General features: G+C 43.7%; 2 protein-coding genes across 2 annotated transcripts in view; one reads left to right on the forward strand and one right to left on the reverse strand.

The window, feature by feature from the left end:
- PDZD2 (PDZ domain containing 2) overlaps positions 1-18,667 on the forward strand; it is a 139,605-nt gene extending 120,938 nt beyond the window's left edge. Inside the window, exons 18-23 of the mRNA XM_026865822.1 lie at positions 656-4,256; positions 4,939-5,056; positions 8,307-8,408; positions 10,796-11,066; positions 13,036-13,170; positions 14,572-18,667. Of these exons, the coding sequence (XP_026721623.1) occupies positions 656-4,256; positions 4,939-5,056; positions 8,307-8,408; positions 10,796-11,066; positions 13,036-13,170; positions 14,572-14,738 (4,394 nt within the window). The 3' untranslated portion in view covers positions 14,739-18,667. The remainder of the gene's footprint in view (positions 1-655; positions 4,257-4,938; positions 5,057-8,306; positions 8,409-10,795; positions 11,067-13,035; positions 13,171-14,571) is intronic.
- Positions 18,668-27,173: 8,506 nt separating this feature from the next.
- PMAIP1 (phorbol-12-myristate-13-acetate-induced protein 1) overlaps positions 27,174-27,966 on the reverse strand; it is a 1,286-nt gene continuing 493 nt past the window's right edge. The window contains exon 2 of the mRNA XM_026865823.1: positions 27,174-27,864. Within this exon, the coding sequence (XP_026721624.1) occupies positions 27,752-27,864 (113 nt within the window). The 3' untranslated portion in view covers positions 27,174-27,751. The remainder of the gene's footprint in view (positions 27,865-27,966) is intronic.

Genomic DNA, 27,966 nt, shown 5'->3' on the forward strand with positions numbered 1-27,966 from the left:
AATGGGGATGGGTATCCCAGAAACAGTGTAGAAAGGCAACAGGGAGCTCAGTGTGTTGGCCAGGAGCGGGTTAAAAATGTATTGGAAGCAAGGAAAGGTCTGTGCTAGAAATCCTGTAAAGCCCATATGCTTAATGCTTGTACAGCATCACCCATGCGTGTCACATTGAACACCTGCAGAAGTGCTGGGAGGATCAGTCAAGTTATTTATGCACAGTTCATCACTGTGTTATCTGTTCACCTTTGTTTGCTGTGCCAGGGCTTTGTGCACTCTGCAATCTGTTGGAGACATCTTCAATCAAACAAGTAATGAGAAGCTGTACTGCTCAGCCTGACTTACTGCACACTGACACTTTGGTAGTTGGCTGCTTGACTGCTGAAATTTCAAAGATGAGAATTAAACTGATCATGACTACTTACTTACCTTGGATAAGTGGATTGCTCCCTCCTGTGTGCTACTCAGATACACAGGGTTATGATTAATTTGAGTTGTTGTAAACACCATTACAGAAGAGGAGGAGTGCAGAGCAAAAGGAAGACATGTAGTCTGACTATGTGGGTGTCTATTTCTGTAATAAAACCTGGAGTTTTGCGTATGACTTCCTATATCTGACAGGCTTTTGCTTTTTTATTTATTTATTTTTCTCATGATACAGCTGTCAGCAGATTTACAAACCTCATCCTGTCTCCAGGGGTAGACAGTCACAGTCAGGCCAATGTCAACAGCATCCTCGCAACTGGGGAAGAAGCGAGTGCTGGGAAGCAAGAAGGAACAGGTTTGCAAAATGCTGGTGTCGGCTGTGCGGTGGAGAGAACAACACTGCCACCTGATGCCACGAGCAAAGACCTGCAGAGGGGTACCGTGAAAAGCAGCCGTGCCGAGGACTGCGCTGCCATCCCGGTCACCGATATCGATGACTTGCTCAGCCAGATGGGTGCTCCCGAAAGCAGGGCTTCGCGCACCCCGTCGCGAGCAGAAAGCCCCCTCCGAGATGAGTACACCACGATGTGCTGCTGTGGGACTGACGAAGGCTGTCCCGGTTCTGAGCCACAAGCAGCCAAGGAGGAGCTGCTGGAAAAAACTGTGAATTGTGGAGCTAATGCACAAGGGGTTTTGGGGCTGTCTGTGTTGGATTCCATTAACACAGGCAAACTTTTTACTGTGAATAAAAACTCTTTAAATAACTATTCTAGGAATTTTAGCAGTTTAAATGAGGATGAGTTGCCTGCAGCAAACTCTCTGGAAGGTGAGAGAAGTGACCCGTTTCCAAAATCTATGTATGGGGCTGCGGAGGATTCTCACTCGGATGCAGAGTCTGTCACAGAAACCTTTGATAGTGCTAATGAGATGTTGCTTGGGCCCAGCACTGCTGCTAGTGCACCTGCAGCCTGTACTGTAATGGAGTCGGATGAGGAGCAAATTGAGATTTGTTGCATGAATGATGAGCTGCAAAAGCCCACACAGGAACAGCATCTCACAGCTGCAACAAGCTCATCTTCTCGGTCCCCACTGCACCCTTACAGCAACGAAGTTTTGCAAACTGAGGGCTGTGCAACGTGTGGGTCACTGGAGACAAGCATCAACAAACTAGGCTTGGAAGACCACAGTGGTCCCACTCCATGTCCCTCACAGTGTTCAGATGTGTCCGCTGCATCTTTGTGTTCTCCTTCCTCAGTTTTCCTGCCAGAAAAAGACATTCTAAAGAACTCAGTCAGTATCCCTGAAGTTTACTCTTTCTGTAACAATGGTGCCTTAAGTACAGAAGAACAGATGGGTTTGGGGAGCAGTAACGGACATACAAAATGCTGTGAATCCATTGGAGAGGAAGGGTCTCTGCACTGCAGAAAGATAAGCTTTTGCTCTGCTAGAAATGTCAGTGGCTTGGACAACAACTTGCTTGAGAAAGAAGGATGTTATGAGCAGAGATCCAAATCTGAAGCAGTGGCTGATGATTGTAGTCATGCTGTTAGTTATTGCTTAGTAAAGAAAGAAACCAACAGTTTGTCCAACTTGTCTAAAACAGACAGCAATCATGTGAATGCATCGTCATCAAGAGCAATATCACTCAGGTCTCCCTTTCCCACTAGATCTAAAGATCCAAAGGCTAATACAACTCATGACTTGCCAGGGAAAAATGAGAAAATTAACTCTGTGACTTCAGGAAGGACTTCAAATGGAAAAGTCCAAAGTTCAGGCATAAATCACTGCAAAGTTGCTGCAGTACTGCACAGCCCATCCTCACAGAAAAAATCTTGTCAGGAGTCTAAGGGAATGGCACAAAAAAGTATAATGGACACCCTTTTAAATAATCAGAAGGCAAAAGCAGGACCAAAGCTAAAAGGGTTCACCATCAAAAGCAAAGCAAAGGCAAATTTAGATTCTTCTGGCATTAATCCTACCAAAGTCAGTGGGGCTGATCAGAAAAGGGCTTCTATTTCTCCACAGCTGTCCCCCAAACTCTTGGGGAAGAAAACACCTTTGTCCCGTAATTCACCCACAAACCCAGATCCTGGCAAGAGCATTTCCACAGCCTCAAGGACTCTCAAGTCAGAGCTAGAAAATAAACCATCTCTGGTCATTTCTGAAGATTCACTTTCACCTGTCCTGAATGGTACCAGCAGCCCAACAGCAAGTGGTGAAATGAAATGTAACTTTGGAGAGCTAGCAGACCTGCAGCAGGCATGGGGAAAGCCAAAAGAAAAGCAAGTTTCCATGCAGCCTGCACTGTGTCAGGGTAAGGGTGGTAAGGTGGATGATTTCAGAGCCAGAGACAGTCAGTCCAAAGTCACATCATCTCCTCAGGGGATACCAAAAGTTGAATATGTGAAAGGGAAGACTGAGAACCCTGGAACAGGCCTGAATGCAATCAAGAGCATCTATAGTGCAGATGACTTTAGGCAATTAGATCTGCAAAACATAGGACCGTCTGCTGGAGGCTCCTCTTCATCAAGGTCCCCCTCAGTTCAGCAGGAGCAGCTGGAAGGGCAGGAGATCCAGCGCACTTTCATTGAGGTGAAGCTTTCATCATCATCATCCTCTTCCTCATCCTCCTCTACCTCTTCCTCACCAGCGTCATTTTTGCAGCTGCCGTTGCTGGAGAAAACAGAAGAGGCAAACACAGAAGTGCCTCAGCTGACTGAGGAGGTGGGGACCATGCAGTATTTCTCGAAAGTGGATACTGCCGGAGACAGAAATCTCTATGGCTTGTCAAAGCCTGTGACGAGGACTTACTCGATGCCAGCCCAGTTATCGGGTCACTTGAGGGAGGACTGCCGTGTCGCAGAGGTTCATCCTGTGCAAGGCCCCCAGGGCCATGCTGCTCAGGAGAAATGTCCCCAGGCAACAACAGGGGTGTTAAAGACGGTCCATCTGAATCTGCCAAATGGCCAGAGTGGGAAGGAACATGTGTATACCTCCAAAAGTGTCCAGAGGGTTTGTGACACATCCCCCTCAGCCAGCCACATTAGCTGCCCCACCACCGATAAGCTGAGGAACTTCAGGAGGAATTACTACTACTATGAGCTGAACTGGCCACATGAATCTACCTCATCCTTCTCCGTCAAACAGAGGATCAAATCATTTGAAAATCTGGCAAATTTTGACCGGCCCATTGTGAAGCCCATCGATATACACTCAGCTGTGAGGTCCCCCATTGCCAGAAGATCATGTGGTGGAACGGCCACTGCAGCCAGCCCCGCCGAAACTCCGCGGGCCTTGCGCCGCAGCTTGAGCTCCTACGGCGGCAGCCCGAGCCCAGCCAACGCTGTGGCCAAGTCTCCCACCAGCACAGAGCCCACGCGTGTGGTAGAGGGTGTCAAGGAGGAAGGAAAGCCCCAGAGGACCAAGGAGGGTGGTGCTGGGGCAGTCACAGCTGCCTTTCCCCCCCAAGCCTCGCAGGCATGCCGCAGCCGGGGCATGGGGCGGCCGCCGCTGTCCCGCTCCAGGCTGCGGGAGCTGAGGGCCCTCAGCATGCCCGACCTGGACAAGCTGTGTGGAGAGGGCTTCTCGGGGCCACCGCAGCCTGCCTGCTTCAAGACAGAGCTGGAAATCACACCCCACAGAGCCCTCGGCGTGCCTGCCCAGAGTGATGTAGCCCCTGCAGCCTGCTGCGGCCCCACCGAGGCAGGTGGGGTAGGAACGGGTGTCGGCAGCCCTCGGGACAGCGGCTCGGGGACGTCAGGGTCTGCCTCAGATGATGATGTGCCCCCTGGCAGCTCTCCGGATGGGGAGTGCGCAGAGAACAGCTGGTCTATCAGGTTGGTGTCAGCTTTGCTACCCCTGTTCTGTTTTTATCCCCACAAGCCACTCCCTAAGCAAAGCTTCTCCATTGCCACAGATCCACCCCAAAATGCGTTTCAGCTTCGGCCCCAGCCCCCATTCCCCTCATTATTCAGGGTGCTGTTCTTCATGCTTTTGATTGCTTGGAGCCACCGTGCTGCTGTCTGGTGACGGCCATGCTTCAGCACAGGGTGAAACACTTCATCCTGGCAGAGTCGGGCTCCATTTCTGTGTCCGCTCTAGCTGGTTTTGGTCAATTTTTGTCCATGTTACGACACAGCAGCTGCTGTAGAGGGGAGGCTGTGCAGCGCTGGCTGCCAGCACAACATGCAGTGACAAACGAGCTTGTTGTCCTGCCAGAAGCAGTATTCAGATGTAACTGTCTCCTTGTTTTTGTTAGTGTCTGTTGCTAAAAGCATTGGGGAAGGAGGAGGGGAACAGAACAGGGACTGATTTTCACAGTTTTTCTTAAATTGTCTTCTCTGCTGCTTCTCATTCTCCCAGCATACATTGCTGCTTACTTGCTTTCAAGATTTCTGCTTGTTAATGAGCTGCCCCTTCATCGATTATCTTAATGCAAGCTACATGGTATACCTGAACCATATCTCTACAAAGTCTAGAAATATAAAGCCGTCTTTTATACTTTCCTGTTCATTTTAGCTTGGATCAGCTGCTCATCTCAAGCTTGGACCAGCAAAAACTGCAATCTGTTTTGTCAGCAGTAGTACCAAAATGTGACGTAGCTGCTATGCTCCAAGAAGCCAAAGCACAAGTAAAGGTAAAAAACCAGAAGATAAAACTAGATTATTGGCAGAATTTTTACTGGTTTTGTTAATGGCAGATAAGATCTTTTCCTATTTCAGAGCTCCTGTGGTAGGTTACAGTTGATGGTAGTTTTTACTAATGATGGTTTTTGAATGCCTGCTATAAACCCATAATAAATTTGGATGGCTTTTGTATAAGAAGGGGTATTGTTTGTCCAGTGCAAAAGCAGTTTGGAGCCCCAATAAATAGATCTACTTTAAGTGGAAAAGTGTGCCTCCACTTGAGTCACTCACAGCTGAGAAACTCCTGAGTTTGCCAATAATTGCATATTAGAATTTAACATCAGAATTTAACTTTCCACCAACCATCTGGGTCAGACTCACTTTCTGCACCATGCAAGGGAAGCTCTGTTCCTCTCTCTGCCTGGAAGCACTTTTGCTAGAAGCTACGATCACAGAAATTGAATTTATTTTTTTTTAATGCTGAACTGGTGGCTCTAAAAAAAAAAAAAAAAGGCGGCTGCTGGAGGATTCGTGAGAGACTCCTGTGACCTCTTTGCTCTCTTCTGCAGAAACTAGTTATTGCATTAAGATAACCTCCTTCATTATCTAGATATTTAAAGAAGGCCTCCGAAGTGAAATGACTGCCAGAATATTACTTCCCTGTTTGCAGTGTTTGTGTTTTGGAGATACATCCACATCCTTTTTAAATCAGAACAGAAGTTGATAAAATGATGACAGCACTGGAGAGGAAACTGCCATCTGGTCTGCATAACTGCTGGCTGAGCTGCATTTAGAGCATTCCTGAGTCTTTTTCACAAAGGTTGCTATTTCAAACGTAGAACAGGCTGGGAGGAACTGGAGCTCCCCAAAATACCCAGCTTTACTTCCTTTCAGGGACAGCATAGCTAAACGTTGCAAGTCCCAAGAGCTTGGTGCGCCAAGAGGGTTTGGTAGGTTTACTGTTAAGATTAGGATTGGATTGTACTTCTGGCTGATGGTAATTAAGTGTTCTTTAAAGTATTTCGTATGGGGTCTTGGAGAAATTATTTATTTATGCCACTTTTCAAAGTCTGAGAACGCAGATATTTATAAAGCTGAATGCTTTTTTGGAATGCACTTCTCTGCATAGTTTCTTATCCATATTTAAACCCAGTATGGCACATACTCTGGAAAATGTTATGCTAGTCAAATGCTGGATTTAAGCGTTCAATAGGACAGTTCTTTGTAGTTACACAACTGCTGAAAAATTAGATGGACTGCCTGATTCAGACTGAGAGCTTCCCTGTGAAGAGTTTGTCATCATCTTTTTCTCTGAACAGTACTGAATTTACTGTTAGCATTTAATAAGTACTACTAATATAAAAAAGAACACCAAAACAGGTGTTTTGTTGTTTATACCTCTACAACCAGTGATCTTTGGCTAACAGGTTAAACAGAGGTGATCACTGGAGGCCCTGTGTGGCCACTGTCTGGCCAAGCAAAGCAATAAGCATCCATGGCCAGCTCTCTGTGCCCCATAGTACACGTGCGGGTGGAGGACGGCACTGAGAGCTGGGGAGGGAGGAAATGCACAACCTCGGCAGTGGGAAGCCAGCATTCAGACTGTTGCTGGCTCACCCAGGACATGTGGTCCTTGCGCAACCCCTTAATACCTGAACCTCTGATGTTTTGTTTTGGTTTTTTCTTCCCCAGTGTAAGCAAATTAAGTTGTGGCAGCAAGGTTTGGAAATAACCTGACCTCTTAAACAAAAAGGGCTGCTATACTACTTACTTAACAGTCAAATACAAGTGTTTACATTACCCTCACTGCACTTTTAAAGGAGCTAGCCTAGATACTTAACTGATTTTATTATTTCTAGCCTAACATAAAGCTGTTCTCACTTGAGTACAGGTGAGAAGGGTCTTAACATCTACAAGACTGTGGACTAGTGTGATCAGCCATGACTGCTCCTCTCTCCTAAATGCTGATAGATCAGTGATGTGGAGCAGGGTGACAGGGGTTTCTGACATTGGCTGTGTGCATTGCAGGGATGCCTCTAATGCAGAAAATCTTCCAGGGCCACTATTTGGCAAAAAAGCACACAGTGAGACCAAGAATTTGACTGTTGATTCACCAGAAAATAATAATCTGTTTCCCTGTGCCTTTTGAAACAAAATTAAAAGGCAAATGCTGAGTTAAAATGTTCAGTTTAGTGAACTTAATAAGTCATTTAATGCTAAATAGATTAAGAGGTTGGTTTCTAATGATTAATTTTAGTGTTGGCAGTTTCTGGAAATGACTGATGTTGGATGGGATCCCAGGGAAAAACTGAGACCTGCTTTCTACTCTCCACTTCTGATGCTCGGCCCCACAGATGGTTACTATCCCCTTGCTCTACTGAATGCTTGCTTATAGTCCCCCTTACACCACAAAATGTGATTTCTTTAAGAGCATCTGGTTTTGTCCTAATAACCATTCAGAAGACAGCACCAGACTTGCTGGATGGGACTGCATCTCTCTCCTGGCAAATTCTGTGTTTTGACAGCAGGCCATCACTTCAAAGAAATCGGCTTTACACCTTTGTTCTGGTCTGGAGGCAAATTCAGCCCTGGTGCAGACCTGCACCAGTCTCTCTCCTGTGCCAGATGCTCCCATTTCCACAAGAGCACAGCTTAGACCCATTTTGGATCACTAACAGGCTCCTCACTTTCATCTCCGAAGTGAAACATTTTTTCCTGCTGTTCCATCTAACCTCCCCAAGCTTCAGTTTGTAGCCACTAACACTTGCAAGGTTGTCCAGCATTGCTGAGAAGAGGTTGATGCAACTGTCCTGCATTACATCTTTGTAACTGCCTTTCAAGAGGAAGGAGAAATGGGATAAAAAAAAAGTGTTAGTAATTCCCTGGAAAGTACAGTGCTTGGTCCAGAAAGGTGTATGGAAACCATTGAGTTTTGACTGCAAAATGTCAAGCAATGCAAAGTTGATTACAGCCTGTGAAAATTAGACTGTCCACAGTTTAATACACTTCCACTATTCTAATTTTGACTTTGCTTTCTAACATGAAAAAAACTTTGCTGTCTCCTCTGTGGCTGCTGCTCGTCTGTATGTCGAACAGAAATGCGTTTAATGTCTCAGTTTCAATTCCTTGAGTTGCTTTTTTCACCTGCTGTAATTTGAGGGTATTGAGAATTTGTCATTTTGTGCGGGAACTTGGTCTTGATCTTTGGTTTTGTTTTTTTCTTCTCTTCCCCCTTCAACTCCACCTCCATTTTTCTGCTAGAGCAAAGAAGACACATACTTTGTAGTCTTGCACAAAGAAGAAGGAGCTGGCCTGGGATTTAGTGTTGCTGGAGGAATAGATCTGGAACAGAAATCAGTCACAGTAAGTGATGGCTGCAAGTCATTTTTTTGCAAAGTTCACTTTAAAGCAGGCTAGTGATGAGATCAAGTGCTCATTTATCAAGACTCACTGCAAGTCATTTACAGTCATAAAACAGTGTCTCTCAGAGGCAGCTGCATACCATCTGCTACTGAAATCACAGAGTGTCTGGGAAGCGCAATTTTCATTATTAGAGATGGATGCCAATTATGTTTTCAGTCTTTAAAAGTCTGTTACTGGCTGGAATCGGCTAGATCTAATTCCTATGCGTATAAATGAAATCCTGCATGCAGTTGCAGCGCATGCAACCTTTTAGGGAAGATTTTCATTTCCCAGTCCTTGAAAGTAAACTCTGTACAGCAAAGTTTTTGAAAGGTTTTGCAAATCATGAGAATGACTGTTTCAGACCTTATCAAACATTCTGGATTTCATGTCACAAATTTGTGGGTGGTCAGTAAATGAGGACTGGTTGTTTTTTTTCTAAAACATCTTATATAGCATTCTGAACCAAAGATACTGTGTGCCATTAAGTGATGTTGATGTGTAAAAAGTGATACCAAGCAACTTAAGTGCTGTTCAAAAACAGATCAGTGAGACAGAAAATTCCAAGACAACAGGTGTCCTGTGTGACAGTTTCTTTACAGAAGATATGCATTTAAATTCTGCCCTGAAAGAGAGAGAGATCCATTAAGTGCTGAGATTAGAAGAATGTATGTTCTCCGTCTGTGGGGCCTGCAGCAGCAGCCCTTGCAGGAATCTTCTGGGTTTTGACAGACCAATATAAGTGAATGTATTTTACATTAAGCAGCTATTGAGTTAGAACATGGTCACAGTCCAGGGAACGGACTCTACTTCTCTTGCTACAAAGGTTGTGTTCCCTGTCTCTGGCCCAAACACTTGCAGTGGCAGCTGTGAGGCAAGAGGAAGGCTCAGCAGTGTATCACCCCAGAAAACCTCATCTAGAAACTGGGACACTATGTAAAAATATGATCTTGAGCTCTGTCAGGCTGAGTAGCTGATGAAGTCTTTCACCTGGATGCTGTTAGCCATGAGACCAAAAGAGCATCAGCTCCTGCTTTTTCCAGATCCTCTTTGTTCAGTGTGTAAAGCATGCTTCTCAAGTGGGGAACATTTTAATGTTCTTGACCTACTGGGATTCTGGGTCTCAGCTGCATGTAGGGTTGCCACTGGGTGCTGAGCTGCTTAGATGGGCTGTTCTGCCTACACTTGGGTGCAGAAATAGGAATGCCTAGTGAGTTTCACAGTACTGAGGAGCTGAGTGTGTGAGGGGAGGCAGCAGATGTTTTGGATATGATCATTGTATTCCACTTATCTCTTCCATTTGGGTATCTACATCTGTCATTGAGGCTGTTATTCCAGCTTTGAATGCCTGCTTAAACTAGCTGGAAATTTATCTCCTTGGATCCGTAGGGTTGTGGCAGGAATGACAGGTGCCTATCTCAGCATAGCCCTGCAATGGGGGGGAATAGGAGCCAAATGGCTTCTGATCCTCACTTTTGGTCTGGATTTTTGGATCAATTCCTAGATAAAATGCCATGCAGAAGTGTGTCAATTGCCACCTTGAACCTTTGCCCAGCAGACTGTATTCTGTCTGCTAAAATTATAGTGCGTAACGGTCAGATCTTTAAATACTGGGTCTTGAGTCTTTTAAGTCAGTTCTTACTGTAAATGGCGCACATCTGAGTCTCAGCTGCACTTGCTGGAGTTTACTCAAACTTTAATCCCCTCTGAATAGAGGTGGGTTGTTTTCTCTAGAAAAAAAATGCATTTCAAGCCACTAAATCATCCCTTTGCATCTATTTGCATATTTGATCATCCAAATTGAGATGGACAGCCAAATACTTTTACAGCTGCAAGAAGTCAGAGCCCTTCTGTGCACAGATGCTGTGCACCACTTGGAAGTGTGCATTTGAAAACAGCACAGGATGTGTGTCCCAGTCAGTGGGAATTTGGGGAGTGTTTCACACCGCAATGTTTTTCTTGGTGTTTGCTGTAGCACGGGTGTGGATTTAACCTATGTGTCATTTGAATTATGTTAATTGAAGAATTTCGAGTAGTTCAGAGAAAGCGTAAGTGATTTGTGATGTTACATTCTCTAGCTGGCTTTGGTTGTCTTTGGCTTAGAAATGACCATGCGATAATAGCATATTTTTGTCTGCTTTTCCCTCCATCCCTAACTGCAGCTTTTGTCCAGTCACTTAGGCCTTAATATTTGAGGGTGTTCATTGGTGCAAACGTTGCATGCTTGAAATCCAGGCAGTAAGGACTGAGTACAAACTTTGGTAGGGTCTCCATGTTCACCTTGGCCTGTAGAGCACTATGTGTGGTCATGAGGTTAAAGCATCCTTAAGTTAAAATCTTTCTTGTAGGTCCACAGAGTGTTTTCAAAGGGAGTGGCATCTCAAGAAGGGACTATCCATAGAGGAGATCATGTTCTGTCAATCAATGGCAAGTCTCTGGCAAGCTCAGTCCATGGTGATGTCCTGAATACTCTTCATCAGGCAAGACTCTATGAATATGCGGTCATTGTCATCCAGAAGGAAAAAGACAAAGCAAACAACTCCTCCAGACTTGAGATATCAGCTACTGGCAGAAAATGTGTGGGGTCTGGAAAGGATGTTTCCATGGAAATAGGAACAGGTATGATCTTTGTCCAAGAACAGTTGGAAGGATTCCTTGCAGAGCAGACTGAAGGGAAAAATGTGCATGTGGTTCAGATTTAAAGTATCTGTGCCTTATGTGATTGAAGGGAGCAAATGAAATTACCTTTAAATTTTATTTGTTCTCTTTGGAGCCTAAATGCAGTTTGGTTTGTTTTGGGTTTTTTTAAATATCATAACTAGGCAGAAACTTAGCAGGACATTTAGGGCCTAATCCAATTTCTACTAAAGCTAGTGATTCCACATATTCTTCCAATCCAGGATAAACTCCTCTTAAGTAATAACGGTAGTCAGTGCAAAAAAAGTAAATATCAAAAAAGAAAAAAAAACACCCAAAAACCTCAAAACCCCAAGTTCTGCAGTTTGTTATGCATAGGGATTGAACTTCCTTTCTGTAATAGCAGATTTCATACTGTTTCTACTAAAAACATAGAAAAAAATATTTTGATATTACAGTAAATGGAGCTAAGCCAAATCCAAGCCAGCTATCCCATAGGAAACTAGGGATAAATGGTTTAAGTGGAAATTTATCGAGTAGTAAGTTCCTGTTTGGGAACAAGACAGCATTTCATTGTGAAGGCTGCACTTAGCGTGTTACAAACAGATCTCAAATATTTTTTAGCATTAAGACACAACACCTATTGGTACCCATCTGTATGCTGCTGCTTTGGGAGCAGTGGATGACCTGCTTCAGTCCTGCCCTGCTGCAGTGGCCCTGGGAGGGAGTGAGCAGTGGTTGCAGCTTATTGCTGAGAGATTCGGTGGTATGGCTTCCCCTGCCTTCCAGGGCAATACGAGGCACTCAGCTAAGACCACCCCTAAACGAGGACATGGAACTGCCACTCAGTAATTTTTAACCTGTGGGCCATAATCATTATGGTTGGGTTTGCCTTTTTTTTTTTTTCTGTAGCTGTTTTTATTGTTTTATGCTTTCACTGGGTTTTATACTACAGATTTTTAATACAGCTTAAAAGAAGTGGGAAGCACTCTGTAAATTAATGGATCAACCTTTCTGGAATTTTTCCCATGTCTATAAGTATATGTAATTATCTCAGAATCCCTTTCTACGCTGAACTTTCTGTGTCCACGATAGCAAATGCAGAATATCTGCAAGGTGCAGGCACTAGGGGGCAATATTAACCACGTAGTATTGGGTTATGAAGAACGTATTTCCATCGTGTAAAGCAAAGCACATCTTCAGCTGTTTTAGATAACATGTAAAGTTGTTGGAGATAACGGTAGCAGTAATTTGTGATAATGCAGACTGCATAATTTTTACATTCACACAGGGCAAAGAGGGTCCTGTTTTCCAAAACTATAGATTTATTTCCTTCTAAGCAAAATCATATTTTATGTCAGATACAGCAATATTGTGGTCTAAAAATTTCTGCTATGTAGGAGGCAGGATGCACCTCCAGGTAATTATGGTTATTTCCATAGATATGAGACCAGAAACAATTATTCACACTAATGAGTGATTACAGATTTTTCCTTAAGAGGATAGAACATGTTTGTTTAATATAGTGTTTCATTCATTACTCTTATTTAAAAAGATGTGGCTCATTGAATAAGCAATTCGGAACAAATTAAAGAAAAAGAAATGCTCTCCACTCACTATTTTTGTAGTTTTTCAGTTATTTTCTTGAAGTTTAGAGTCTTTTAGCTAAATCTGCTAAGATTTAATTTTGCCCAAAAAATGCCTTGGCGGGTTTTTGTTGAACATGCAAAATTAAAATGTCTCTGTGTGTAGATGCGTTTCGTACTGACTCTCCTTCACAGCTGCAGTAATATGCATTCACTTCTGAGAATCTGCGTGACAGCATGTTCTAGCCTGAATATGAGCTGAACTCTGAACTGCTTTGTCACTGCAGCAAAAACAAACTCTACAAAACACAACTTGCAATTTACTGTTAACTGCATAACAAGATGCTATGTATATTCTGTCACAGATCCAGACCTGGATATGAATGATGTCATCTGCGTTGAATTATTGAAAACCTCTGCTGGCTTGGGATTCAGTCTTGATGGCGGAAAAGCTTCCATTGCTGGAGACAGACCCTTGCTTGTAAAAAGAATATTTAAAGGTACTACAAGCATGCAGTGGATATCATCCCAGTTTTCCTTTTGTGCATGTACAGACACTTTAATTCTTTGGCTCAATTTTTTTTTTTTTTTTTTTTTAAGCAAGGGTGGATTTTGTGGTCTTTTTTTATTACCACTTACTAGCCAAAGTGGTCACTAAAAAAAACACTCATGGGAATGGCTAGGGATTGCATATGCTAGTAAATGTTTGTGGAGCAATCTGATTTACTAAATATGATGCAGTTCCTTCCTGGGCCTGTCCACTATTCTAGACATTAAATAACAGCAGCAATATCATATACAACAGTTTGAAAAGTTCATGCCTTACCCAGTTCTCTTTTCTGAGAGAAGCACAGTCTAGGTAATGTGTGGTTCATCAAAACACCATGCTGCATTAAAACTAATTATTGATTTTACGAGTTTTTTGTCTTCGTTGGGGTTTTTTGTTAGATATCGGTATTAGCTTTTGCCAAGAATATATGATGTTCATATTCAAAAACTGCTGCTCTTGGATGTTTTGTTTGTCAGCCATAGTTAATCTTATGTGAACTGTGTATAGAAAGGAAACCCATCCCACAACTATGCTGTGATTTTAATATGTCTTAGTCTGAGATTCAGTTTAGTGACAAATGTGGCACTTTCTAAAGGAAGCTGAAGCTCTCAATGAGGCTGCAGGTGCGCAGCATTTTTACAGGATTACTTTTCAGTTGGTTTATTCTCTCATCAAAGGAAAATGTCAAACTGGTGTTTCCTGAATTGCTTATCAATTTCTCTCTGTGTGTTGGTTTTCCCATCTTTAGAAATTGATTCTGAGGATAAAAAGCATGTTTAATTCTTGAACTCATTAATGTATATCCTTAAATACAGTCCTTCCCCCCTCTTCATGATGGCTGATGTTGGTTAAATTATCATTATGGAAACATACATTCATCAGCGGTGAAGGGTGTGCCCCTCTCTAGAAGCTGTTTCGGTGTCTGGTGTGTTTGTCCTAAGTTTGTTACCCGTGTCTGATTTGTTCACCCCTGTTGTCCGAGTTTTACAATCTACTGCTTTGTTTGCTCATTACCATGTTAAAATTTTGTTCGAGAAAATATATCCATGCCACATTCAACCTTTATTTTATTAACCAGGTTTTCTTACAGCTACAGAGATAACGTACAGCATATTTAATGCACTCATGCTGCTTTCTTCAAAAACAAGCAAGGATTTATCTTGGTGAAAATAACATTTTCTCTGAGATGCAGCATGAGGTAGATTGCTAGACCTCAGCTGAACATAAGTGACTTGTACTGAAATTGCTGATGTTGGAAAAATGGTCAATTTGCTGTTCATCACAGTGGAAAGCAAATTTTTGTGGATTTACTTTTTTCTTCACACTGACTTTTTTCCCCTTTTGCTCCTAGGTGGTGCTGCAGAGCAGTCTGGAAACATAGAAACTGGAGATGAAATTCTTGCTGTTAGTGGAAAATCATTACTTGGCCTCATGCATTATGATGCCTGGAACATTATTAAATCTGTGCCAGAGGGCCCTGTTCAGTTACTAATCAGAAAACACAGAACTTCAATATGATGGAAGCACCACATCTAATCACACATGCTAAGACAAAACATTTTAAACTGTCTACAAGCTGTCTTTGTTTCTAAAGCCACACAGAAGTGTCTTAATGCTCTGCAGAGAGGTGCTAAGAGCCTTGGAGAACCACTGAGCAAGCATGTGATGAGCATCATAAAAATCTCACCTAATTATTGAGGATGAAGAAAGCCAAAAGTTAGAGACATTTTTGTATTATGTGGCAGTTTAAATGGAACTTCAAGACCTCTCCTGGGTTTGATACAAAGTATTTTGACTGAGATAAATAACACTGTGCCTGTCCCTGATATTTTTAGTATCTGCAGAGCATTGGGAGTATAACTTGTTGGTTGCCATCCTGTTGTCAAGGATGGGTATTTAGACTGTACTATATCACCTAGCTGTAATAAGACTTCAGGACACTTACTTAGGGTCTGGTCCGTTTTTTTGTTGTAATAAGAGAATGTCTGGAACAATCTCACTTTATTCTTCTAAGTGCAGTTTTGCTAAAAATGCATGACAACAGAGTATAATTTTGCACAACTTTTATGCCTAAAACATGAGCATTTTATTGCAAAGCTGAAAAATCCTCTTAAAACTGATAAACTAACTCAGCATCCACCACAACTGAATCTGCTCTTAGATGCAACTTGTATCTGAAAGCAGTTGCCATTAATGCAGTAGAAATCTGTGAGCAAGAAAATCATGTCCAAATAATAGCTGATTCTCCACCAAGGTGTAGACTGAGTTGATAGTTGTGGTTAAAATGGGAGTGATAAAAATTGGGGATAAATTGGGACAAAACATTAGAAGCTTAAATTTTCAAATTTAGGCTTCTAATGTTAGGCACCTTTAAAATATATATTTTTTAAAGGGGGATAATTTCAAGTGCTGAGCACTTGCAGATCCCACAGACTTCAGCGATCACTGAATACGTCTGAAAGCCGGGCCGCATTTATTTGGCTGCAAAGGCTTAAGGCTGCCTGACTTGAAACACTCAAGCTGGAAAATGGTGGTCTAAGGATGGGGATTATAACAGATTAAATCTGAACTGGCCATATTTGTGGTGGCTTTTAATCGCGCTTTTTTGTTTTCTCCTGTCCAGTATTTATTTTTGCTTGTGTGAGAGTGGGTGAGGATGTGTGTGGAAGATAGAAGTGTGCCTGGCTGTGTCAGGAATGGGCTGATGCTGAGAGTTCTGGATGGTGAAACTGAAAACTCTGTAGATGGAAGAGACCATGGTGTTAGATACAGCAAAACTGAAAGGCTTGCAGTGCCACAGGCGCTTAGTTTGGATTTTCTCACCTCTACTCACAGTGGAGGTATCAGTAGCGGGCCATGCTGCTGAATGTTATTTATAGTCTGCTGTGTTGGGAGGAGAGTGTATGGGTGCAAGCACTTAGACTCTGTTATTTATCTTCCTACATCTGGGGATAGCTAAACAACATAAAAGAGATACAGGAGGAAATGGGCCAGTGTCCTTATCAGCTGAGAACAAGTTGTTTGTTCCAGAGTGCTCAGGTTGTTTGTTGCATTCGGCTGGAGACTGCTTGCAACCTACATGCCTAGGGAGAAGAGATCTCAGCCTGGAACCGGTCCAGATCTGAGGTGCTGCCTACATTTGTAGTGAGCCGAGACACTGCATAGCTGTTACAGAAAGGTCTGGGCTTGTCAGTTGGCCCTACCCCAAGATCATGCTATAGTTCAGTTTATTTACATTTATTCAACAGTGCTTGGAGCTATTGCTTCCAGGTTAGTGGAGCACTCACTGGTTCATTTCTGTGACAGCTTTATTAGACTGCGACTCGTGATGTGCAGAGGAGAATTCAGTTCTGCAAGGCAACCTGAGACCAGGTGAGCAGAAAAGCTGTGCTTTGTTTGCCTAAAACCCGAATAGATTTAATTTGTTTTCAGTGACATATTAGCATGTGAATCCAGGGAGAGATGCAGCTTTTGGTTACAGGAAAGGCAATACTTTACGTAGTCCTGCAGCTGCTTTGGCTGCAGGATTTCTGTGGAAACTAATTCACCTTCAGTGCTGTGAAATGACTGTGGAGTTTGCTCCTCTGTGGCCCCAAAACTCAGCTGCTCTGCTGGGACCAGTCCTTGCCCCTGGTCACCTCCATGGTGGGAGAGGCTTCAGGGGGATGCAGCACTTGGGGTCAGAGGACCACACTGAGGTTGCAGGCCTTTGCTGGGATAAGAGAGGTTACCCCTGCATGTTTGCTGAAAAACAGGGAAAAGACATTTGGCAGTGACAATTAAATGGTGAGGCCTTGTTCAGGAATGACCAAAATCTGACTGTAATAGCGTGTATAATAGATACATAAATGCATGTGGAATTTATTGCAGCGTAGTGAATACATACCTGTTTACGTATAATACGTACAAGTGCAGTACTGACTTTTTGCTACTTTAATGTGGTAAATCACAATTGTGTTGTAGGAAATGGCATTTTTTTTTTTCAGTCCACAGTTTAAAATTCTGGAGGTTCCAATGCAGGGAGGCGTATGTATCCCTCACTCCTAAACCTGTGTGAGCGCAAAGGTTAAGTTTTCCTTTTGTAAATTAAGCTTAATTTGAGGTGTCTTAAGATGATACGTGGTGAGTATTTTCAGACGCTTATTTGCAGGTACTGTTCATTGTGAGTGATTTAGAAGGCTTTCATTTTTCAGTAATCGAATACTGTTCAGTATTTTATTTTACATGCACGTAGATATATGTTGGCTGAGTAACAGCAAAGAGAGGTGGGGATTTTTGTGTGTGATTCAGTAGTGGCTATAATTTAAAAGATATGTTTAATGTTTTTAAGTCTGATAGTTACCGTGGGTAGAATGATACACTACTAACATTACAGCAAGAAAAAAAATAGTATTTAACCTGATAGTTTCTGTTCCTGAAAATACTTTTTTTTTTTTTTTTGGTGAAAGACCAAGAAACATCTTTACTGATATACCAGTGTTGATATGATTACAGTAACATTTCCTAACTTCTCTGTTGGGGTGACATTCCCCATAACACCCCCAGGATTTATGCAACATGGATCTGCTGTATTGCAAACAGGAGGAAGGCTAGACCAAACAGATGTAGTGAACCTTTGCTTATGCACCTGGTAAAGTAAATGAGGATGAAATTACAGACTCAGTCTACAACTCTTCGGCAGGGACCGAAGGCGTTCCAGATAAGGTGAATATATGCTCCTAGATGGAGAAGGTCTGGTGGAGGGCTTTGCTGCTTCCAGGTCTGGGGCAGCTCAGGGTGCACGTCCTGGACATGAGAGTTGGCTCTGGTGCGATACTGCCATTGTGTATTCTGCAGCCTTTTGTACCTGGAAGCTCTTTCCAGCTCCTGTGGGGACTGCATCTGTATTAAAAACTCTTGAGATTAGGCCTAAATTAGGGAGGGAACAACATCTGATCATTTTCTTGCTAAAAAAAAAAAAATAATATTATGGCAGATAAGTATTAAGAAACTGTTGAGTGATTCATATTTTCTGACTACCCTCACTTAAAATTAACCCTTGTTAATGTTCTGCAGTGGTTCTTGTCAAAATCTGAAGGAACTGTTCCCAGATGGGAGTGTTTACCTGCTTCTACGTTTAGAGTATGTAAATGTACAAGTGGAAATATTGATGAAGAGTAGACTACGTCATGTGAGAAATGGGGATCCCACTCTAGGTAGTTTTTTGTGTGTTAGACTAATACACTTATTGTATGATACTGTATATTTACACTTTTATTTATATAAATAAAACTTCTTTTAATGAAAACTGTTTAATATGCCTTGAATATTATAAAAAAGTGAGTGCAATAACATGAAATAGATTGTACATTTTTCAATTTGCTGTCTCTGTTATGTAAATCTGTATCTCCATAAACTGTTTTGTTTGGGTTTTTTAGTGATTTTGGAAATAAATGGTACCCTTAGTACTCCTCTAAATATTTATTTCTGTTATGCTGAAGTCTGTCTGTTCCACAGTTAGAATTGACATTGTAGGGACAAGGTTGTCAGGGAGAGCACAAAGACTTGTGTTAATGCCGTCCAGATGTGCATCTAATCTAGAAGTAAAATACCATCATCTAAAAACTGCCATTCAGTGTGAAGAGGGTTAAAGTATTTGAGAAGTGTTAGAAGGTGGTGTATAGGACCTGCTTCGTAATCTTGGAAGCTGTCCTTCGTGTTTTCCTGCCCCTGTGCAAGAAAAATGCAGAGGTCAAAGGTGAAATGTGGAGTTTTCATCAAGAGCAGAGTCTCGGGAGTACACAGCCAATAAACTACCTCCTGCCCAGCCTTTGAGCTATAAGGGAACAGGTTGTATATGTAGGGAATATATATATACAACTGGTCCTGGCCTGGTATTTGTTCTTGTCTTTCACCTACCCTGGGCATAAACTTACCTTCAAAACCCCAGTGATTTGGTGAAATGGGCTGGGCTGGAGGCAGCCTCTCTGTGGATGGAGTGGAGCTGCAGTGGAGCTCATAGTGGGAGGTGGAGGCCATAACCTCCAAACTGGGGAAGTTCGCATCAAGTGGTCCACTTTTTTATGGACACATCTGGCTTCACCACTGCACAGCAGCTTGAAGCAAACCTGCCTCCCGGAAAGATGAGGCAGCTGAGGAAGCTCTCCTCTCAGCTCCTCTGACATGGGGAATGCTGGAGGTGCCCAAGACCCTGTGCTGCCTGGCAGCGCATGGACATGTCTAGTCACTGCAGGGTAGGCTGAGCTGGAGTAAGGAACTTGTCAGTTAAGCATTTATATCCACATTGCAAGCCTGTGTGCATTGCTCCGTGTTTGAGTGCTGGGTTGGGCACTTGTAGCAGCAGCGTGGCTGGAAACTCCCACACAGCTCACAGCACGGCACAGTCCTGCCCTCTCCTCTGTGCACTTGTGGCCCGTGCCTGCGTTTTTGCTGCTGTGCCTTGCAAACCTCATCATTTCCTCTGGTGCATGGTGCTGCTTGAGAGGGTCAAGTGGGTTTTTCTGCAAGGGTAGGAAGGCATTTCCTTTTCCATGTTGGTGGTGTGGAGGGCATTTCCTTCATCCCGGGGCTTGTACCCCAGAAGCCACTGTCTTAGCTTTCAGTTTCCTTCTCTAGGTGCCGCACCACGAGGGTGCAAGTGAGCAAGAGTCATGTGAAGACAATGGATTTTTGCTGAATCACCCTGCGGGAAAGGCTGGTGCTTCTGGCTCCTGGCCTGTCCTACGAGCACTGGGGCCCTTTTCCTTGTCTGGGGGGGAAAAGGAGGACCTTTGTGGTATCTGAGTCTCCTGTCTGCATTGGGACCCCTTTTTTTTTGCATTGGGAGTCCTTCTCCCCATGTCCCTCTCCCTTGCAAATAGCTGTGATGAGAGCCTGTGTGATTGCGCAGAGGAGATTGTGCAAGGCATAAAAGCAATAGTGTGGGAAGGGGATGGACTGGGAGGTGTCAGGCAACACAGCAGCCCCCTCAAGCTCACTCCAGCATGTCTGTCCCTGGCTGGAGCCTGGTTTCTCCCCCAGGGCTGAATGGGGAAAAGCACAAAGACACTTTTAGCCGCAAAGATCTCCTCTGCTTTCCTCTCTCCCCAGCTGTCCACAGTGCTGAGCGAGTCCAGACCCTCTCCCCTCTTTCATTGTTTCCCCTGTATCCATCCTACTGTCTTCTCCAGCTTTCTTCTAACACATGGTGTGAGCTGATGCTCAACAGGGCTCAAGCCTCAGAGGCAGCCTGACTCTTGTAAGATCAATCTTGAACATCTTTTAATTAAAATCTTAATTGCCCCATACAGTGGCTAAGTAAAGAGGAATGCAAAACAGAGAAGACACAATGGACTTAATCCATAAATGGATTAGCACATGCGACTTCATTTATCCACTAAGAGATGTAAAGTGGCAGAAAACTGCATTTAAGTTTTCCCTAACTCAGTTGTCTTTCCGGGACTGGGTTTTTTCTGAAGGCCTTGAGGCATCAGCAAATGGGGAACTTGGCACAAAAGGCAGGAGGAGTTTGCAGTCTCAGGCACAGCTTTTTTTTTTCCTGTACTGCTAACATACAGAGCTCAGATCTAAATGAGGTAAGTAGAGACACCTTTGCAATCAGATTTATCATTCTAGCTGAAAAGTCTGGTTTATTTCTCATTTTTTATATCTTTGTTATCTCCTGTTCCATGTTAGCATCACTCAACACAATATCCAAATAGGGTCCATATGTCTCTGGTGTGGCTCTTCATGGCTCCAAACTTCATCTGTATTTCCTGGAGTGTGTGAAAGCTGCCACTTCTATCTCATTTGACCAAAGGCTAATGGTCGCTATCTCTGTCCCCACACAGGGGTGGTGTGAAGGAAAGCCCCTGGGGACGGAAGGTTCCCTGTGGCCCTCCTGGGAGCTGGTGGCTGGGCACACACAGGGAAGTGAGCCCATGGGGCAGTGTGTGACTGCAACGACAAGACAAAGCAAAACCTCCTTGGGCCATGGCCCCGAGCTGCACTTCCTGGTGCCCACAGCCATGCAGGCTCAGCTCCAGAGCCAGCCATTCCTGTGGAGGCATGTCCACCCTGCTGCCTCCATGCTGCCAGCCCCTCGGCCTCCCCTTGCCCTGGGCTGGGATATTGAAAGCTTTGGTCCAGAAGTTTGGTGCTTTTTTTTTTTCTTACGCAATATTGGGTTGTGTAATTTCTGTCACAGCATCTCCATCCTGTGTCCAACACCACCGTATCAGTAAGTGCCTGGAAGGCACGTGATGTTCCATTACCTAGGGCTGATCCCTGCTTCTTCTGGTAAAGGAGATTGGGTCTTCTGTCCTTGTCAAGGAGTATGGATGAAACCAGTCAGTCATCACCAGCCCTTAGCGAAAGTCCATTTTGGACTTTGCCAGCGGTATCTAGCTCTTTATATGTAGTCATGTTTCTCAAAGTACTTCACTCAGCTAAAGGACTTCACAAATTAATGATGATTGCAATAATTTATAAAGCTTTTTTTCCTTTTAAAAATACAAAACGCCTCTCATTAAATCATCATAAGAAAGAACATTTGTTGCAAATAAACATCCTTCCACAAAACAAGGAGTTGCCTTTTCATCCTGTGGTGTGTAAAGCTGTGACTAGAAGGATGTTTTCTGTCAGTCAATGTATTTTTGAAGTTAGCCAATACTAAAGCCAGAACCTTTTTTTATTTCCATTGATAGTCCCATATGTGCTGGCCTCACCTTGCCATGCAACTGAATCGGTCTGATACCATCATGCTGAGCAAAGAAGTTACCTGAAGCTGTAGGTGCTTGGATTTTTCCCTACCTAGCCAGAGCATCTCAAGAATAATGCATTCCTTGAGGAGGACTTAAAACTGAGAAAGTTTGTGGTGGACTGTGTCCCATGAGAGCAACGCCATGTGGACCAGGGGAAAGAAAGCAGAAGAGTGCTTCCCCCCACCTTGTAGAAAGAAGTGTTGGACTGACTTCACCCCCCATCCCCTGCCCCTGTGCCACTGCGGGAGGAGGTAGAGATACTGAGAACAAAACTGAGCCAGGGAAGAAGAGAGGGTGGGGGGAGATGTTTTCAAGATATGGTAATGCTTGTCACACTGTTAAGTGGTGGTGGTGGTGTTGTGTTTTGAATTAATGTTCTTTTTCTTCCCCTAATGAGCCTGTCTTTTGCCCATTACCCCTAATGGTTAAGCCTGTCCTTATCTCTATTTCCTAAACGGTTTTTTTTTCATTTTTTCCTTCCCAGTGCTAGGGGGAAGGGGTGAGTGAAAGGCTTCCATGCATTCAGTTGCCCTCTGGGCTCAAACGACAACACTTTGCCATAGAGCCCATCAGTCTGGTACGGTCCTGCTGAGCAGACAAGTTACCTGAAGCTATAGTTGCTTGGATTTTTCCCTACTTAGCAAAGCCACTTCCTTGGTGTGCTGCTGATGCCACAGCGGCACTGAGGAAAGCCCAGCTGCTGTAGTCAGAAATTACCTCCCTAATTCCCGATCCTCGGACAAAGAGACCTGGATGTGGCCTCCTGCCTTTGTCATGGCTTGGTCACATTTCTTTCAGGAGCACAAAGGGGAAGGCACAAGCAGAAATCTGCCCTTAACCACAGCCACACAGCAGGTGGCAAAGGTGGCTGTGAACCCTGCTCAGGTCCCAGACCTGAGGGAGGAGGTGCAAACATGGTACCTTGACCTGGGCAGACCCTTATAACACAGGCAAAATCCCAAAGGCCCAAAAGCCTAGTAATGGGTGCCATCCTGGGCCATCCTGTGCTCTGAGACCCCTGGGTGCGTGCTAAAGAAGTGTCACAGTGGTAACACAGGAGTGCCAGCATGCTGATGGCAGCTCCAAGGCGTCTTCACTGGTCTTAGTGTTGTTGAAGATATCTGGTTTCTTTTGAGGTTTGCAGCTGGATTGTCCCCACAGGAAGGTGCCTTGGCCTTTCAAGTGGTGGCAGCAGCATGGGGCAACTGGAGGAGCCAAATGTGCTCCTGTCATCCTTTCCAGCAGAGGGGGGAATGATGCCAAAGCTCCTGTTAGATGAAATGGCTGAAACAGTTTTATTCAAGGTCACTGCATTTCATGGGATTATCTCCTGTTGCTAAAGGGGTGACACCTGCCTCCACGCTTTCAGATGGCTTGCAGACTGGTGATACTTGCATTGTAAAGGAACCATGCATGAGAAGGGAGGGCAGCCCTTGGCGTGGCCGATTTCTTACACCATCACCCAGACAATAGAGTGACGCACTTGAGTAAAGACCCTTGTTTACAGCTGTAACAGCTTTTGGACTATTGCTCACTGACAGTCCCGCCATCAGACAGTCACCTACTTCATGGAAAATCCTGCCAGCCTGAAAGACAACACATCATATCCCCAGCCCTTCCTGTCCAGCCTTCTTGCATTTCTGCAGATGCATGTCACTGCCTCACACCATCTTTTGTTGATGGGAAGAAAATGCTAAAATTAGTCCATTCCAGCAGCAAGTGCTAAACATAATGAGCAGCATATGAGACACTGTTTTTCAGATTACTTAAAAAAACATCCCACGGTGGGGAGGAGGAAGGTGTTGTCTGTTGTCTAGCAACTTGTTTAGGAAATACCACTTGTGCATCCAGTCTCAGGTGTGAGAGCGTGAGCTGGCTGAGGGCACTGGGCTGGTTTTCGCCTGGGCGAGCAGAGTGCAAACATGAACCAGGGCTGCACTTGTTGCTCTGGCCAGTGCCCACAGGCCGTGGTTAATGGAAAGTGCTACGGTGTCGGCAACTCTGACAGTTTGCTTCAGCAGGTGGGTTTGGTTTGGGGTTTTTTGTGGTTTTTTTTTTTGTATCAGGTGCTTGGGGGTGAGTCAGGTGCCTTCAGACAGTGACACCATGCCCCAGTGATGGGATTTTTTTTTACCTTGCCCCTTAGGAAGGAGCAGGTAACAAGTGTCATGCTCTGGCAGTGACCTGGCTGGAGAGGGGCCAGGCTCCCGTGAGTGGGGGTGTCTGGATGTTTTCACAAGTCGTATGAATGTAATTTGCTCATGGAGCTGTGCAAAAATGCACACTGTTGCACCTGTGGTAACACTTGGCACTACTCTGATGGGCTTTCTGAGGACTGCTTTGCCAATGCCCCCTGATGTAAAACTCTTCCAAGTTTCTGCTGGTGGCTAACTGAGAAGGGACAGGGAATTGCTTCCTTTTGGTTTGTTTCATTTTCTAGAAACCAGAGCCTCTGGCCAGGAAGCTCTTAGTCCTCCCCATGCTGGGACATGTGCCCCAGGCATGATGTTCCCTGCCCATGAAGCTGAGGAGAAGCAGCACGATGATTGAGGGGAAAGCCTGCTGATGTGCATGGCATAGCAGGTGAGCACCCTGGGCTCTCCTTCCCACAGACACATCTTTGGGTCCCAGCTTTAGGGAGGAAGAATAAGTTCTGCACTATCCCTTTGCTATTCCCTTGTGGTAAGCAGTAATATTTCCCCTTTTCCAAAGCTCCAGCTTCAAACTTCAGAGAAAATCAAAATCTGACCTGGCAGAACTCTGTATTCCTTTGACATTCTGAGACAAAACCCTTAACTTGTATGTCTATCCTTCACCGATTCCCAGGGACTCTCTTCTGCAAAGCTGCAACACCTCTGCTAGAAATAATGGAGCCCCTGACACCACCCAACTATCCTGTGGGCAACAGTTACTAGAAAATATTAAATAGGTCTCTCAGTTTCCCACTTCGAAGTTCAAGGATATGTTTGTGTCTTGTTCTTCTTAAAGGCAGAAGTAAAAGCCTTATCTCCCCTGCACTCTGATGTTGCCATAGTCTGTGCCTGCTGACTTGGAAGTATGGAAGAAATTTTCATAATTTGATCACACATTCAGAATCCAGAAAAAAACCCTGAGTTACAACAATGACTCTTTTTTCTCACACACACTTTTTATTTATTATGTAAGCAAGAGTTCAAGACACACATGCATGGGGCATACAGCAAAACATCTGGCCCATATCCAGAACAGACCTTAAGAAAAACTCACATTCATACAGTCATACAGCAAATCCTTTGCAGAAGTAACAAAAGGAATCCTAGGGAGGACATCAGCAAGTGCTTACTTGTACGCTAGCACCGACCACTTGGATCTAGGTCTTTTTTCCTGAGCTCCTAGTTAATGCTAGCACTCTTGACAATGCTCAGAGAAACATAAAACAAAAAAAAACAAACAACAAAACCAAACCAAAGTCTTTTCAGTCTAGACAGAAAAACACTGTGCTAATACTGAACTTAGATATCCCCATGACAATGCATTTATGATGATACTTTTTTTCATAATATTAATGTGTGCTACAGTCTGAAGAATTGGGCGGGCTCTATGAAATCCACACCTTGTCTCCTATGGAATTGCAAAGCACCATACCTTGAGCAGAACACTTCTATTCAAACACATTTCAGCTACTAACACAAATGCTAATGCTGAATTTTCCTGAGAGGCCCAGGCAGGCAGGATCATTGTTTAGTGCCCTTGATGAAGACTCCAAGACTCTACCAAACCCTGGCATACAGCAGAAGCCCTTCTGCAGACATCGGGCTGCCTTTGATGAACAGCTTTGCCAAGCTGCATGCAGTAGTAGCCTGCAAGCTGGTGTTTAGCTGAACAGAAACTCTGTGCCTTTACTTTTTAATAACTGAAAAACCAACCTCTACATCTCAGCAAAACGTGCTACTTTGCAGTAAGAAGACGAATAACAACTATTCTTGAAAGATTATGTTCTCACTGAAAAGATATTAACTGTCTTAGAGGAGAAGGGAACCATGCATGTCGCTCAAGCCAATGGCAAAGGTCCCAGCAACACCACTAGGACGGGATTAAGTCCTCTATGTGTAAAGCAGGCAGTCAGTCAGCTTCCGCTTAGTGAAATCAGTGATACCAAATAGCAGCCATACACCGCTGGTTGTCACAGTGACCAGAGCCACGTAACGACAATTTTGCAAGGCAGATTCAAAAACACTAACTGAAAAATTAATGACACATACAAACAAGAATTTGTGACAAGGTGGGAAAAAACATATTTGAACAGACCCAGAATTCAGAAAGTGAACCATACAGCCTTATACAATGCAAACGTATTACATATAAGGTTAGTTAAGAGAAGGAATTATGACCATTGACCTAGGAGGTAGCTACAAAACCTGATCAGCTTCAACCATTTTCTTGCTAGCTCGCATGTATGAAAAAACAGTTTAGGATCCTCAATTGTCTGACTCAATTGACTAGAAGAGTTACTGTTTGTCTTGACAGCAATCAGCAGACTTAAATTCAGCTCCTCCAAAGCCAGACAAGGGTAATAACCCCTCAGTGAGACAGGGATAATGCATCACCATCCACCGGATGTGGTCCATCATTCCAGAACCGAAATGACATTGCCATGAAATGAAATGGAAATAAAGTACAAGGGAAGAACCTTCACTTGTAAGTACAGTTAAATATTCAGAAATACAAGGTTATTTTCCTGTACTTGACCATAACATTCAATTCTATTGGTATTATTTCTTCAAAGAGAGGTAGTTTCTTTCTTTGAATAAATATTTTCAAGAAAACCTGAGATTTAACTTGGATTCAACTTTAAGATCTACCGAAGAGGTTTTTTTTTTACTCAGCAGTGTTGTATTGTTGTCAAGAAATTATTTGTAATGTTGAAAGAATCCTTTCACCGAACACACATACCTTAATAGCTCTATTTGTGTAATATATATTCTTAATGCTATACTAAAGTATGCTCCCCTCTGTGTTGCATGATGACTATTGTGCTTTCCTATATTTAATGTATTTTAATGTCATATTTTGAACTTTTCATACTATTTTTTGAGCCTAACAAGTAGCATTCAGTGAATAGGTCTGTGAAATACTAATTTCATTCACATGGGGTGCACACATTTTTAATATATATTATATATACATATATATATAATATAGACTAGAACTATGCAACATCGTGTTAATTCATAGAATTGTAATTTTTTAGTCCACGAAGCATCATCCAGTAACAAATAAACTTTCAATAAAGATACTGGTTTACTTAACAAATGAAATAATCCCACCACCAAATCCCCATCTAGCAGAATCCATGCTTTAGAAAACGAGAGCATTCAGAAACCGAGCAACTGGCTTTTGCCTTGTGATGTACGATCCCAAGTTCCAAGACACATCTTTTTTTGGCTCCTTCCCAAACGTGGTCTGAGCTCCTCGGTTAAATGTAGCTGTGGGACAGGAGGACCAGAGTGTGCCTCGGGAAACACCAGGCTCCTGGAAGTCATCTCAGACCAAGCTGAGGGGCAAGTTCCGTCTTGCCCCAAGTCTCCCCATCACTCTTTTTTTTTTCCACCTGGCATTCATACGCCAATATTGCTGTAACATTCTTCAAAGAAATCATGTTGCGACAGCCAACCTTCAGTGAGTGGCTACAGGCAGCAAAATACAACGCAAAGAGCTTTCTTCATCTCCCAGTATCAGTGAAGTCTCTTGTTTCAAAACCACAAAGCCAAGGTCTTCCCCTGCTGTCGGCGCGCCGTGTCCGCGCAGGGCTCACGTTTCCGGGCAGAACAGCTTTGTGAGGAGGTTCAGGATCTTCTGCCGCAGGTCCCACTTGTCGCCTATCCTGCGCAGCTGCAGGGCGCACTCCGCCACCGCCTCCCGCTCTGCAGAGGGCACAAGCACGGCCGTCAGCCACCCGCACCGCCGCCTGCCCACCCCTATTAGGTTTTAATTTTAATGAGATCTTGACAACTTTGAAATTTTCT

The sequence above is a fragment of the Athene cunicularia genome (assembly GCF_003259725.1).
Source record: "Athene cunicularia isolate RWA chromosome Z unlocalized genomic scaffold, athCun1 chrZ_part1, whole genome shotgun sequence".
NCBI classification, from domain to species: domain Eukaryota; kingdom Metazoa; phylum Chordata; class Aves; order Strigiformes; family Strigidae; genus Athene; species Athene cunicularia.